Genomic DNA, 14,675 nt, shown 5'->3' on the forward strand with positions numbered 1-14,675 from the left:
GCATCGGTATTGTCAGGTGAGCTTTTATTAAGTAACGGGTGTAATTTATAAAATCACAATCTAGAAGTCCCAGCCAATAGAAGACTAAAACGTTGCTCCTCTATAGAAAACAGGATTTGCAAAACCTTGTTTGAATTCTTCTTACTTTTTTTTCCCCATGTGGTCTTATCATAGTGCACATAGCAGCCTCCACACATATATACGGTACCTACACTATACATATGTACTCCATACTTTGTGGTGACACTGGGACCCAGACAAGATATCATTGCACATTAAAGTTGTATTAAACTAATTGAAAAATAGTTAAACATTGCTAATAAAACAAGATAAATACTAAACATTAAAAGACAGAGACTTTCCAGTGTTCCATAAAACCACACCTTTCAGACAAATTAATTATTTGCATCATAAAAAAACTCTAACCATGAAAGAAAATATTCCAGAAGAAAGTAATGAGTAAAAAGCTTCAGGTGATTTTTGATTACATTAAAAACAATTCCCATTCTTCATAAAATATGCAGAACTTTGCATCTTAAATAGTATAAGTTACCTTCAAAAAATTACTTTCTTTTTAATCTTGCAAGAAATGAAACCTTAATTGGGTAGGAAAGTATTTGGAATAGATCCAGAAAGAAAAAAACTACAGCTATTCTCATGTAAGTGGCACAGCATCTGTCAAGAGTTTTCACATACCTTCAGGAAGATACCTTAAATTAAGTCAACATTGTACTTGATTTCAGTGATCAGAGTTAATATTCTGCAAACCCAAACTGGCTGCCTTGTTTATTTCATAGTTTCAATTTCTATTGCTGTAATTCCCCTTGGCAAATAAATGGACGTATGAGGGGCTCGCCCTCTGAATAAATAATAAAATTTAACTTGTCAGGAGCTTCCTTTGCCTTGAATGAAAAACATTTCATTTCTTTGTGATGCTCTTGAATCTAAATCCTGCTGCAAGACACTTAATGAGCATCCCTGGAATGAAAACTAATGGAGTGTTCCAGCTACGCGGCCACCTTGATGAACGTTAGAATTACATCTGAGATCAGATGGAAGAAAAGGAAGATGCACTATACAAAATATGTCTTCATTTGAGGAGTAAAGTATTACTCAGTGGCATTATATATTGTTAATAAATTTTCTTTATCTGAAACTATAATTTAATATTTATGTATCTAATTTACATGTGACAAAGTAGCATATTCTAAAATTAGAGTATAACCAGCAAACTATTAACTACTATAAACAATACCAAAACACAACCCAAACATATTTGAAGGAAACAATAGATAGATACATTTTGGACCGGGGAAAGATTTCAATTGCAGATACCGTTTTAAATACAGCTGTTAGTTACGTCTTGAAAAATATTCTTCAAGCTCAGAAAGATTTTCTGCTTAGGGAGTCCTGGGTATATACATAAAGACCAAGAGTACGCTACCAAAAATTCCCTTATTGGTTACTAGTAGGTACAGTAATAGTAAATGCTGAAATTGGGAAATAAATCATTTTCAATATCAATGTTATATGATGCACTAGACAATATATCCCCTTTGAGCAGAAACTAGAGAAAATATCGTGCCCTTTATTATCTCTGTGGTTTCTTATGTGTAATAGACAGCGAAAGAATTGCACTTATTGTAACATTACAGTAAAGTGTTAGGTTGCAGCTCACCTTTTAAAATATTAGTGGCCATAATACGTATGATAGGTTGTGCATTACGCAAAGATGAATAAAGATGTGCATTTAAATTAAAAAACGAGCAACCACTTACAGAACCAACAGTGAGGCTTAACATAACAAACATGCACTAACCCTACACTTATGCAAAACTAAGTTCTTCCAGGAAACTGTAACCAACTGCTGACCTTCCACAAAGGTAAAGGTTTTGTCCCTTGGTAATATGTTTGGACTTTGTAGTCGAATTCCAGTTTATTAGCTCATTGTCTGTAAATGTGCTGTTCCACTGTGATATCCTTTAGCTGCCCTTGAGCTTCTGCAGAATCTGCAATCTTACAGTCACTTTTATTTAAGGTTTTATTGAGCCGCAAAGTAAGTCCCCTTCAGTACTACACAAATAGGCTTCCTTATTCATCCTCTTCAGGTTCCTGCGGTAAAATTGGTGTCTCCTCCTTTAAACAAGCACTAAAAAACCCAAGGATTGTGCTGTAAAGGTGATATTTGCTTTTCTCAGAAGCAATGTTATGACCTTCATCCGGGTAGATCTAGCAGAGGAGAAAGGAAAAAGTAAATAGTTTTTAAAAGGCTTTTCACATATTTAGGGCTCTAATTTTCTTTCTCTGATCTTCAAAATGTCGTAGATGACGACAGGATGATAACATTAGTTTTATGGCATCAAGGAAAGCTAATAAAATGCTAAGTAAAACTCATTCTCATGGAATTTGAATTTACATAAACCAACCACTGCAGAGGGATCTGCAGAAGTGAAAAAAATTTATATTCTCACTCATTGTGCTTACAACAGTTTACTTAGCTGGCATTTTCAATAGTGCCTAGGCATCCAAATCCCATTAACGTCAATGAGGATTAATTACTGCATGCTTTTAGGGATGTCTCAATATCCCAGCTTCTAAGTGTTCAGTGAAAATCCTTTTTATTCATATTTTTCACTATCTTCCTCTCTTATCTAAAGCCCGCCATCTCTCTCTCCTGGGGTGGATGTGGGCAATTTTCTCTCTTAATTCATACTCCAATGGAAATTTCTCCCACGTGAGGCTCAACGAAAATTTGCAGGCTGAATGAAGGAATCCAGGCCACAGGATTAAGGACAAGAGACTTGCGGTGGCCTGAGGCAAAAAGCTTCAGCTGCTTCCTCAAACCCAGGTTATCACAAGGTTGCATGAGACTGGTTCAACGGGGCTCTTCTGAGAGACCTCTGTCATTTCTGCTTCTTCCTCTCGCCATAGGCCTTCACGTCATCTCAGCTGAAATCACGGGGACCCACCCTGCCCCACTCAGATTTCACACATAAAGTCCTTTTCCATTCATAAGTGATGCCAACCCCCTTATACCACCTCATCCCTGACGTGAGCTCACACATTTCAGTGGAAACTCCAGGTTCACCTAAAGTTCAGGAAGGTCGAGGTTTGCAACGTGTAACATCAGAGATATTTGGAGGAGTGACCCAAAACCACATCATCTAAGACATTCAAGAAGGTTTAATGCAATCGGAACTCTTGGCCAGCAAAATCCACACACTCAGCGGTGGCTCGCAGGCAAGTTTGTACATCAGCAGCATGCCCTGTCCTGCTCCGCCCAGCCTGTCCCCCCCAGCAGCCTCACCCGCCGTATGGCTATGGAGAGAGGAACAGCGCTCTTGCCTTTTAGCGGCCTTTGAATAAATGTAAATGTTGAAAACAAGGAACAAGGGGAAATGAATTTCATGTGGCCCAATACCTTTTTAGGTCAAAAGGGACTAAAATAGTGATATCTCCACGTTACAAAGAGTGCATATGGACTCTAAAACACTTCATAGCGTTGTAGGATAAACGGGTGGAAAGAAGAAAGATGCGAGAGAGGAGAAAGAGCCCAGAAGAAGATGCGGTTCTTGACATCCATACTAAAACTAAGGAAAATGGTATTAAATGGAGTTCCAACTGCCAACTGAGGTAATTGCGGTGCATTGGGGTAGGGAGGGCCCTTCTCAGGGAAGAAATAGCAATATGAGGTTAAATGTTGATCTGTGTTTATAGGAAATGTCACAGCTGCACATACCTGCATAGTGTAATTAACTCCAGCTTTAATTAGATGTTTAATTAATTCCGCTGAATGCTGGAAGTGGACTTTAGCTGCAAGACAACGACATTTGGATATTATTAGAAAAAGCTAAGCTAATATAAAATGCTTATCTGTTGAACAGCTTGGACTGAAAACATTTCAAATCTCTGCAATTACCGGATCTGAAGATGACTATCTCTCTGGCCAGAAGCGCACAGCCCCACCAATAAAAGCGATGCAGGGTGTAACAGCAGAGGTTTTGGAGAAGGAGCTGGAAGCCCCACGGGAAGCTATGCTTTCCAGGCACTCTGTGAGGACTCCTCTCTCCACCCTTGATTTACACACACTGCGACAGTTTAGATGTGTGTAAAAGCATTCTGTTTGAACATCATGACAGTTTCTAATTGTGTTAAAGGAAAGCACATTGGTTTTTCTACTGCTTGCACAGGGTTATTACAGCCCATACTTCTTTAGTTAATGGACTTTCTGCAACATATCAGTAACTTAATCTCTGTGTGGTAAAACTAGGCAACTTTATTACCATGTCCTAACCTAACTCTGCAGAGCTTACGCTGCAAAGTGGGCTGGGCGGTGTCACTAGATGTGATACTAAGCAAGGGCAGCAGGCAATCAGAGTCCTAGTCCTGAACACACTCTATTGCTCAGACATCTCTCAGAATCCCAATTCCCTCCAGTGCCAAGTTCAGAGGGGCAGAAATTGCTGCTGCCTTTTGCAATCAGCGAAGTCTGAGACCCTCATCCCTGCTCAGTCACCCAGTATATCTCCTCTGTCCTTCTCCCCCTGCTCTGGGAAGAAACGCTGGACAGTGTTTGCACCCCTCTGATTGCACTTGGGATCCATAACACGGGTTTGACAAGTTATGCCAGGGTGACAGGCTGGTGGGTGCCATCCTCACTGTGCCAACCGTGCCTGTGGGCAGTCTCACCTCAGCCCTTGTCAGGGTGAGGTACTTATCCCTTCAGAACGAGGAGTAAGAAAACTTGTATTATCCCACCTTCAGCAGGAAAATGCCAGGGAAAAAAAGTACGCGTGTGAATCTGTACAGAGGAGCTTGTTGCAGCACTGTAATTTGTGCCTGCATCACAGCTCGTTCTTCAGACCTACATCGGTTAAGAAAGTTGAGAAAATATACCGCAGTTAAATTTAAATCTGTAATTGCAAATTACCTCTTGATTGACACATCTTATGATTTCATTTAAAGTGCTAGAACTTACTCCGTTTTACTTGTTCTCTGCCTTAAAGTACTGCTAAAAGTACTGGTGCTATTAAAAGATTCCCTATAGCTTCAGCTTCAGATGCTTTGGCACTACCTTGTAATTAATTAGCTGAAAAGTTTAGCTTCCCGTTTGGTGCTGTACTTCACCAACTGTACTGGTAATTCTTTCTTCAATTGCAGAATCTCTATGAATTTAAAATACCATTAAAAATGTATGTTGTTCTCTGAATAATTCATATAATACCTTTCACTAGCAAGACAGTAGTCCACAAGATTTAAGCAAATTGGAACATACAGCACCTAAAAGGTACAAATATTCAGCAAAGAAAAGCGTCATCAGTTTAGAGTTAGAAGTGACAATTGACATAAAATAAAAAATCCTGTCGGAGGGATAACGAAACTAAACACGTACATGCCAGGCGTGTGCCGAACCTGTCTCTGAACGCCTGCCTACTAACAACTCTGACTCCAAATGTAATTGCATCTGTAAATACTTACTATCAGCTGTCCCATGAACTATTAGCAAATTCGCTTCTTTTAAACCATGAAGGTTGTGTAATATGCTGGATGCCTAGCAAACAAACACACACAGAGGTGTAAATGAATTGCATTTTAAGAGTAAAACTGTCATTTTAAGCTACTTGCTTAGGCTAACTTACCTGATACATATTTTCCTCTTTTGATGGAGTACCAAGGTATCTTTCTGAAAAAGCTGATGCTGTGAAAGTGAAAACAGAAACTTGTGAATTCATCAAAATTACTTCTATTTTAAAATTCATCAGTTCTGACCTGGAGTCAGGAGAAGCTATTCAACCTGTTAAGTCAACAAAGAGACGTTCCTTTAAAACCAGACCGTACCATTTAAAATAATTTTAAATGGTTGAAAAAAACCACCCACAACCACCCCCCACCCCCCCCAGATCATTAAAATAACCCGGTCTGATTTCCTGTGCATCACAGTCCACAGCCCATAGCCTGTGCCCAACACTTCACTTACAGAACCAAATATCCTGCGACTGAATGACAGCATGGTTGACACAGCAAGGCATTCCCTACTAACCTTAAAAAAATCATTCCTATTAGAAGTCTTGATTCAGGCTGATATACCTACAGGATTCTTAGGAAATAGGGTAGCTGACTGAATATCGGGGGGAAATGGGAAATTGAACTCTTTTGCAAAAATCAATGGTGTTAATAATAATGTATCTGTTGCTTGTTTTGGTGAACCGTCCCTGTGTTAGCTGCCCTTTCATTTAAAGGAGAGAACGAGAGAGTGAGGTGAAACCTAGTTGATATGGCTACATTATCTGCCCTTAGTTAAAATGAATAGTAGCTCCATGAGTAAAAGATGTTTTAAATAGAGCGGACTACCAGGTGTAGGGCAGGGAATACTCACCATACAACTTCATATCTGTAATTGGTGCCACCACCGCTCCGCACTTGAAGAGCCGTTCACTGGATTTCAGGATCATTGATGCAATGTAGCCACCGTATCCCTAACAATGGAAATGACACTGAGATCTTTGTTTATTCATTTCTTTTTAGCAACAATAAAGTTAAAGGCCATTGTGCTAATCTGATGGTTTTTTACACTTTGTATTGCAAGAATTGCTTTTAAAGGAAATGCAAACCTATGGTCAAGAGTGAATAAAGACCTCACATGGCCTGGTCGTGATCTTTAAACGACGCAATTAACAATAATGAGTATATTTCAGTTTAAGCTCCATAAATCCATCAGGGCAGACTAGCCTACAGTTAGCAAAAGACTTGAAAATTACAAAGAAAAAAACCCAACAACAAAACAAAAAAACAAAGGTACAGCTTTAGGGAACACAGCCTAGATGGGAAGACTTCTACTGAGTTTTTAATATCTTTAATGTAGATATTTGCTAATTACCAGGATACGCCGAGCATTTTGCTGACAGAACAGAGAGTACGAGAATGGAGGAAATCCGTGAAGTCGTTGCAGCGTGTCCTCCCCCTGACACTTGAACCTTCACAGATTGAATCCAATTGCTATTAAAGAGGTTTCTGCTACAGCGTTGTCAAACATGCCACAGAGGGGTACAGATTCTGCACTGCTTTGCAGAACTAAAACCACACTGCTCAATATTATGCTAATCTCTGGATGCACTTTGTGGCCACAAGAGCACCCACCAGGCATCTGTGTTAAAAAGAGGGGAGCCCAGACGGCATGAAGAAGCTGGGAGAGATGGGGCAGTAGGGGGGAAGTGCTCTCCTTGCCTCACCACATTTACCTGTCCTTATGGGACACCTCTTCATCATCTCCTCTGCAAAGTCTAAAATACATCTTCTCAGCAAACGTTGCGACACAAAAGAGCTTTGCTTTGCATGAAAACATGAACGCTTTAACTGGAGACCACAGGTTTCTTCCGAATGACACTGCCAATGCCTATCTGTACACCTACAATTACTCTGGACCCACAGAAAATGAAATTCTGAATTGTGCAGTCTGGGATCAATGATTTTCTCATCTATTATGGGCTCTTCAAATTTCTCTATTTGCCATCTTTGCTTTCCCTTCATCAGTGCAGGAAAATTGATTTCTACAGGTATTTTGTTGTTGTTTTGTGTTTGGCACAACACACTACAGGAAGAAGAAATTGTCCCATGACAGGGCAAAGAAAAATGTAAAACACCAGCCAACCCAAAAAAAAGAATATTGTGCGTAAAATGCTCACAGAGCTTTCTCATGGACTTTTTTGAATCCTGCCTGCTGCTGTTCTTCATGTCTAAATATTTACTGAATAGATGATTTCTGTGGACGAACAGGAATATTTGAAAACCCTTTTAAATTAGTTAAGAAAAATAAGCAAAGGGGAGTGTTCTTTGGAATCAGCCTGCAGAAAATGCAAACGGACACACTAACGGAAATACAGAATAAGAGCTGGATTTTCAAGGGAGCGCGAGGAACTGAGTTATCCCTTTCTCATAGAAATTCCAGCCCAGGAGGCCAAGACCTGCCCAGAATTGTCCACGCGCAGGAGTACATTTCGCCTAAGGAAAAATTTCTGAGTGGGCACGACAACTTGTATAATTCAAAGAGTTTAAGAGAATAGCAACTTTCCTCTGCCTCTGGGTTCTCTACTTTTGCTTTTGTTTAATATTCTGTTTGTGTCTTTCCCACTAGCTACACAGCGCAATTTTAATCCTAGGATAGCTGTTGCCAGGTTATTTATTATTTATGTCTTGTATTCATTAAGAGCTTGCTTTAGTTCTCCTGGGAATTTCTTTCCTTTGTGCTTATGCCCTTGCTTCCAGCCAGGCTTTCCAGGACAGAAACATTACACAGTCAGATCACATTTTTAGAAGCACTTCACAATGACAATGCAGAAAATAGTTCACACGTTCGGATGCAAGGATACACGGTGCCTCACCCATCGGTTGGATTTCTGTGGTTACAACCTAATTGCTGTATTTTCAAGAAGCTGTTTGGCTGTGAAGCCGCTAGTTATTTTCAAGCTCTCTTTCTACTTCCATGAGAAAAATTCAAACTACAGGGAAACGGAATTCGCTGTGCAACAGTTCAGAAAGGCCCCTGGATCCTGCATCACTTGGGCTCATACCCCTCATGGAGACAAGCAAAGTGGCACTGGCAGATTGCCTGGCAGTCAGAAGTAGGTATTTTCCACACTCTGCCCTTCTGGGCAGTCTCGTTACTCTTGTTCCTAGTTTACATTACTGATTGCGGCAAGAATTTTATTTCCGTGTAGTTCTAAAATCTCTTAAAGAGCTCCATGACAGCGTGCACAAGCCCAGCTTTATGGGATCAGCATTAAGCAATTACAAAGCCTTCTTATTTTCAAGCATAGCGTACATTCATTCTATTTCCATCAGTAAGCTCAATTTAATGCATAGAAATAAAAAAAATAATAATTTTTCTGTCACATTGTACATAGTAGAAAGAAAATGAGTTTTAAAGATTTTTAATTGACTCTAAAATAAGCAGAGTGGAGGGAAATACAATTAACCCTAAGAAGCTGTTAAATAGACTTTTTTTTCTAATTCTAAAACCGACTTCTAAACTCTATGAATTTCTGTATGGCAGTAGAAAACAACTCTGAGAGGTCAACTTGGAAAGGGTAAATTTCCCTGTATTCAAAGCAGCATTGAAGCTTATCGAATTTCCCAGTTTTTGCTCTTTGCTTTCTCACTTGCCACTTTTCATTCCTCCATCTTTCCTTCAGAAAATAAATGCAGGAACACCATCATAATTAATATTTTGTGAAAGAAAATAAATGTAGCCTTTGGCAGATATGTAAAACCATGTTTATACATATGGTCCATGGTAACTGTCTCATCATGTCACTGTTAAGAAACAAGATGCTGCTGAACTTCCAACAGAGAACAAGTGGAAATTTCCAAGTAGCAATGAAAAGAATTTCTGAAGTCAGAAACAAGTGAGAAATTCAGGGGGCTTAGTGATTTCAATTCAGAAATAACATTTTCAGTCGCTTGTGGGAAGAGGATATAGAGAAGTGTAGACGCTTACATGCATCTATACTTTCATATACATTGGTAAGGGGGACTAAAACCTAAACAGAAATGTGGGAGATGATCATCTGGTGGATGGAATCAGCCTTACTTGTATATCCTCCCTGAAAAAATCTGTGGCTGCTGCCCTATGAGCCAAATACCAGTTTTGATGCTACTGGTATTCTTGCGACGGCAGTTTCTTTAGCTCAAGGAGAGTGGCAGGATCTCAGATCTTTGAGGAAGACCACTTTCATGTGGAACGCTAATAATAATACTTTGTTTTCAGTACGCTCGACAAACATCAATTAGTCCTCAAAACGCTGCCATACAGGAAGTAAATATCCATACGCTCATCTCGCATTCAGACAGAGACGCGCAGGTTAAAGGCCTTGGCCAGGCCATGCAGCCAGTCAGTAGCAGAGCGGGGATGGGAACTAAGGAATTTCATAGGAGAACGCATGCTGCTCTTATAACTTATGACTGGGGGGGCTGTCTGGGTACTCGATCATGGTTTGTCATTGCTTTGAGGTCAAAGGCACAAAACATCTCAATTTTTAAGAAAACACTTTAAGAAAAAAAAAAGGTCGCACATGCTAGTTCATAGAAGCAGCAGCAATTATGTGGCATTTCTAATTGCTGGTTTTTAATAGACATCAGTAAAATGCTATTCAGTTTGTTACTAAAGGTTAAGCCTTTGCTTTGTTCTATCTCGTGCTAGAGGCAACGACATGCCACGCGGTGAAGCCAGCTGACAAAACAGCAACGGCGAGACTTGTAGCAGATGGCACAAAGAGGACGTTGTTGACAGTAGCACAGGGCTGTAACTCAGCTAACTTCAAGGGTCAGTAAAACATTCAGATGCAAAAGTTGTATTAAAAGGATGTTGTCAATTTAACTGCAGCACAAATGTAAAAGTTGAAGAAACAAACTTTCTCAAAATCTATGCCCGTATTAAAGTTTCTAATGAAAGCAGATAAATAGTTTCTCCTGCAGATTCTGAAACACAAATACTGCAGTACCATAAAACCGATCTGACTGATCTCAAATACCCATTCAGAATATACAGAACATAAAGTAAGTTACAGCAGGTTTTTCCCCCCTTTTTAATAACTCAAATTGCCTTTGGAAAATAGATAAATACATTTGTTTATGAACTGACAGCATGTTCTTAAACAATCACGATGACACATCCTGCTATTTTGCACATTACCTTTCCAAATATACTCAGCCTCTTAGGATCAATGAAGGGCTGTTTCAACAGTGATCTGCAAGAAAAAAAGTGGGGGTTTTTTACCTTGGTAAAGTAAAATGGTGAATTTTACTTGTTGGATCTAGTATGTAAAGAAAATTATCTGTACAGTAGGGAAATGTCATACACGCAGATCAAGCAGAAGAATAAATTATGCCAATAAAAGAATTATTGTACTGGGAAATGTGATCTGCTTTCTAATTCCTTCTCTATGTGGCAAACAGTGTTGGACTCATCTCACCTAGCTTTAGGTACCTGAATTGGAGCACCTTGTCTAAATTGCCCATTTACATCTGCTCTTCAGTTAGAGAAGAGGGACACCCTCAAAGAGCCATTCTTCCCCTACTGGAAACTCCTCTTAGTCTGGGGAGAACCACCCTCCAGAAGTGCCAGGATTTTCCACTGACCAGAGCTTAAATGACTGATTTTGACCAGGTGCCTAGTTTTTTCTGACAGCTAAAGGAAGGTAAGATGAATGCAACTTCTTGAATCTAGATAATTATCCCAACAATTAATTCTCTCATCAAGGCCATTAATCAGCAACAGTGAATTTCATAAAGAAAAGACAGAATAACCTGAGGGCAAAATCCAACTGCTTTTGAGGAGACAAAACCAGCTGCAGTACCTCCTCTCGGCCAAGGGCACACTCCCTTTTTCCCATGCAGTGCATCCAAAAAGATGCCAGATGTAATTTAGACTAAAACATCTTAGTGTTTGAGCAGAGAGCTCAGTTCTCCCCACACAGCGTATGGCCTGCTTTTGAGGGCCCTTTCACAAGGGTTGCCTTGAATTGCTCTGCTCAAAGCAGGCCATTCCTGACCAACATGAACTCTAGGAGCCCTATTGCCCGGGTATGACATGCAAGAGACAGCTGCCTACTCATGCAATGGTTGAAGCATCATCCCTTTTCAAAACAAGAAAAGAAATTATAAAGTATCTGGCTTAAAATCTATCTTTTCTTGAGAATCCCTAGAAAAAGTCCATCTAGACCTTGATACTAGCCATTTTGGCATGTGCACCCTGAGTAAAGCGTGCTGTCAAACACGTGTGATTACTCCACAGATGGAAATTACTTTTTTCTGCAGCCGGTGCAGTCTAAGAATGATAATGCAAATGAGAAATAACAGGCATTTGCCCAAATTTGCTCTCATTTACACCATTATAACTCCATTTGCTTTGTCTGATTACTCCAGAACACTGTGGTGGAAATGAGAACAGTGTCCTATAGCATAGGCCCAAAATATTGTAACATAAATGCAGTTAAACATTAACACGTGCACTACAAGGAATTTTCGTAAGGAATACAGACAAATATGAATTAGCTCAGATGCCGTATTTAGATTGCACACAGAAGGACAGCTTTATCAAAGGGAAGCACCACCACAAAAAGCAAACACCTCTTTGATCTTCTATTTGCTGTTTGAAATGAAAAGATTATTGTTTCAAAATCTGCAACTGCATTAAAAAAAAACATTAACGGTATTCACTAGGCAAAGAAAACATTCGGGGCAGTTTCAGTTAAAAATGCTTATTCATCAAGGTGGAAGCAGGGTAAAAGAGAAGAAAAGTTTGCACATACGTACTCTACGGCTGCTATTTGGTCCTTCACTTCCACTGATCCTAAGCATCGGTGGACCTCCTGTAGAATCTTAAGGCCTTGAAATCCACTCCCTCTGCCATCAAATCGAGCTACGATGACATTATCAGAGTTGACAAGCACTGAGTCCCAGTCAATGTGAAACTTATCTGTAACCAACTGGCTGCCTGGAGCTTCATCACTGCAAATACCAACACACCAGACACAAACGAAGACTATTGACAATGTGATGCACTTTGCCGTTCTCCGATATTTTATTTAACCTAGCTGGAGAGTTCAGTCGGTTATGCAATCCTGTTGAATTATTATCACTTCCACCGATACCATCACGTTAGCTAGTGCTGGTATCCCTGCAGTAGTAGTAAGCAAAATAAGCTCTTTAACTTTATAACCACTATGTTGCAGTGGTTCCAATACCTGAAAATATTTTATAGAAAGAGAGAGAAAACTAAAAAACATAGTGCTGCTTATAGGTTAATAAAGTGAAGCAAAAAAATAACATAATCACTAACGGTTAGCTCAGTTCTGAGAAGGCTCATGTAGAATTTGTTAAGTCACACTAAACAGACAAAACGGAAAATTCATTCAGTACCCTGATGACGATTTTGTAGGAGATATAATTCTATTAAGAAAGATGTCATCTTAGAAAACAAAAGTAATTGCATTATTGTATCCTTGAATGGATTTTTTGAAATAGGGTACAAAGAAGAATAGGTACAAAGTACACACTGGAGAAAATCATATTTTCTCCATCCAAATTCATAGCAAGAAATGGATGCAGGCAGGAGTGATAAATTTATTTTCTGACTAAAAATAAAAAGGTGTTTTACAGCAGAAAAGGTGGAATAGAATGGGAGACTGCAGTTTATAGAGGAACAATAATAAGCATTTTCTATTGAAGCCAAATATACTATTTTCCTTCCAAAGAAAATAAAATGTCAGTTTTAAAACGGAAGCTTGTCATTATTTTTCCCCCAAAATAAACACAGAATAAGAGAGCAGGCTACCATGAAGTTGTACTAAATGCAAAATACTCCTATGCAGGCTGCATCTGCCAGTGGAATGCAAATTAAAATGTAAAAGTGTCTGTGCTGGCTGTATGGAAATTAGATTGGACAGTGTCTGTGGGAATATCCTGTCTAAGGTGAAAGAAAGATGAAGGCAGAAATTATTATTTTGCCAAAGAGACTTATATAAACCTGGGGGGAGGAAAGAGAGGTAAAAATCTCCTACAGTAACTACTGCCTTATACGTACAATAAGGTGCCGATTCAATATCTGGTTTCAGCTGCGGATAACACAGACCATCTTCAAGGTAATTGCCCTATTAATTAGCTAGCATATGATGAATACCTATGTTCTCAAATTCAGTCAGACCTACCTATGTAGTTGCTGTATCAGGCACTGAAATCAGGGTTACTCGGTTATAGACCCAGTCACAACATGTTATGCTTCATTCACTCTTATCTTGTGCATCAAGTTTATACTTGGCTTTATAAAAAGAAAGGAAGGGCATTTTTTTTTGTTTGCTTAACCAATTCAGTTGTGATTACACTAACTGCTAACAATGCAGAGCAATGAATTTGGAAACACTGATTATCAAGTGAGCTCTGCAGCAAACACAAAATTCAGAAGTATATTATCATTATTATTTACAATAAGAGCAGGAGCAGAACAATTCTTTCAATTTATGCCTATTGAACAGAGCAAGGTTTTCAGAACCACTCTACATTGACATAGGTGTTTTCACAGAGCTTTGACCACTACTTCCAATAGTCGCAGCCTGAGACCAGCCACAATTTTATTTTTTTTTTTAAAGTTCTTTTAACTTTCCACAACAGTATGTCAGAAATATCCTTCTCTGTCTAGGTACCTTTCCAACAGGGTAATGTACCCCTCACAAGTGAAAATATCCTGAGTCAGCCTGCTTTCCTCCCTACCTAACATAAAACCAAAACAAATACAGGGTTTGCATGTGTTTTATGCATGTTATACATCTAGGTAATATGTACATGTGTGTATACATACATACATGTTACCTATCGAGGCACTTGGGAATAGAGGAAGAACCATTACATTTGTAAGCCTTTCTCTATACCAGAAAGTGCTTAAAACCAAAAAGGGTTTTAAATGAAAGATAATACCTTCAGATAATTTCTTTTATTAAGAAAGGAACAACAGACAGAACCTCAGGAGGATTCTCAGTGGTCGAGAACTGAGAGTGATGTTTTCCCAAGCTCCTTCTCCGGAGGGCATAGCTGGGATACTTTTAGGCTCAGACTTTAAACACTACGTATCTTCCACTCCTGCATGATAGGCTGTTTGACGTATTGCTTTCAGAAGCAATTTTCCA

At 39.2% G+C, this 14,675-nt stretch overlaps 1 protein-coding gene across 3 annotated transcripts in view; it reads right to left on the minus strand.

Moving 5' to 3' along the window:
* Nucleotides 1-1,070: 1,070 nt before the first annotated feature.
* Nucleotides 1,071-14,675, minus strand: part of DPP10 (dipeptidyl peptidase like 10) — a 543,420-nt gene continuing 529,815 nt past the window's right edge. For all 3 annotated transcript variants that reach the window (XM_074594714.1, XM_074594712.1, XM_074594713.1), the window contains exons 20-26: nt 12,310-12,504; nt 10,688-10,742; nt 6,377-6,476; nt 5,640-5,698; nt 5,479-5,551; nt 3,740-3,813; nt 1,071-2,229 (exon numbers count right to left, since the gene is read on the minus strand). In XM_074594714.1, the coding sequence (XP_074450815.1) occupies nt 2,092-2,229; nt 3,740-3,813; nt 5,479-5,551; nt 5,640-5,698; nt 6,377-6,476; nt 10,688-10,742; nt 12,310-12,504 (694 nt within the window). In that variant the 3' untranslated portion in view covers nt 1,071-2,091. The remainder of the gene's footprint in view (nt 2,230-3,739; nt 3,814-5,478; nt 5,552-5,639; nt 5,699-6,376; nt 6,477-10,687; nt 10,743-12,309; nt 12,505-14,675) is intronic.

Source organism: Larus michahellis, chromosome 7 (genome assembly GCF_964199755.1).
Source record: "Larus michahellis chromosome 7, bLarMic1.1, whole genome shotgun sequence".
In the NCBI taxonomy this organism is placed as follows: domain Eukaryota; kingdom Metazoa; phylum Chordata; class Aves; order Charadriiformes; family Laridae; genus Larus; species Larus michahellis.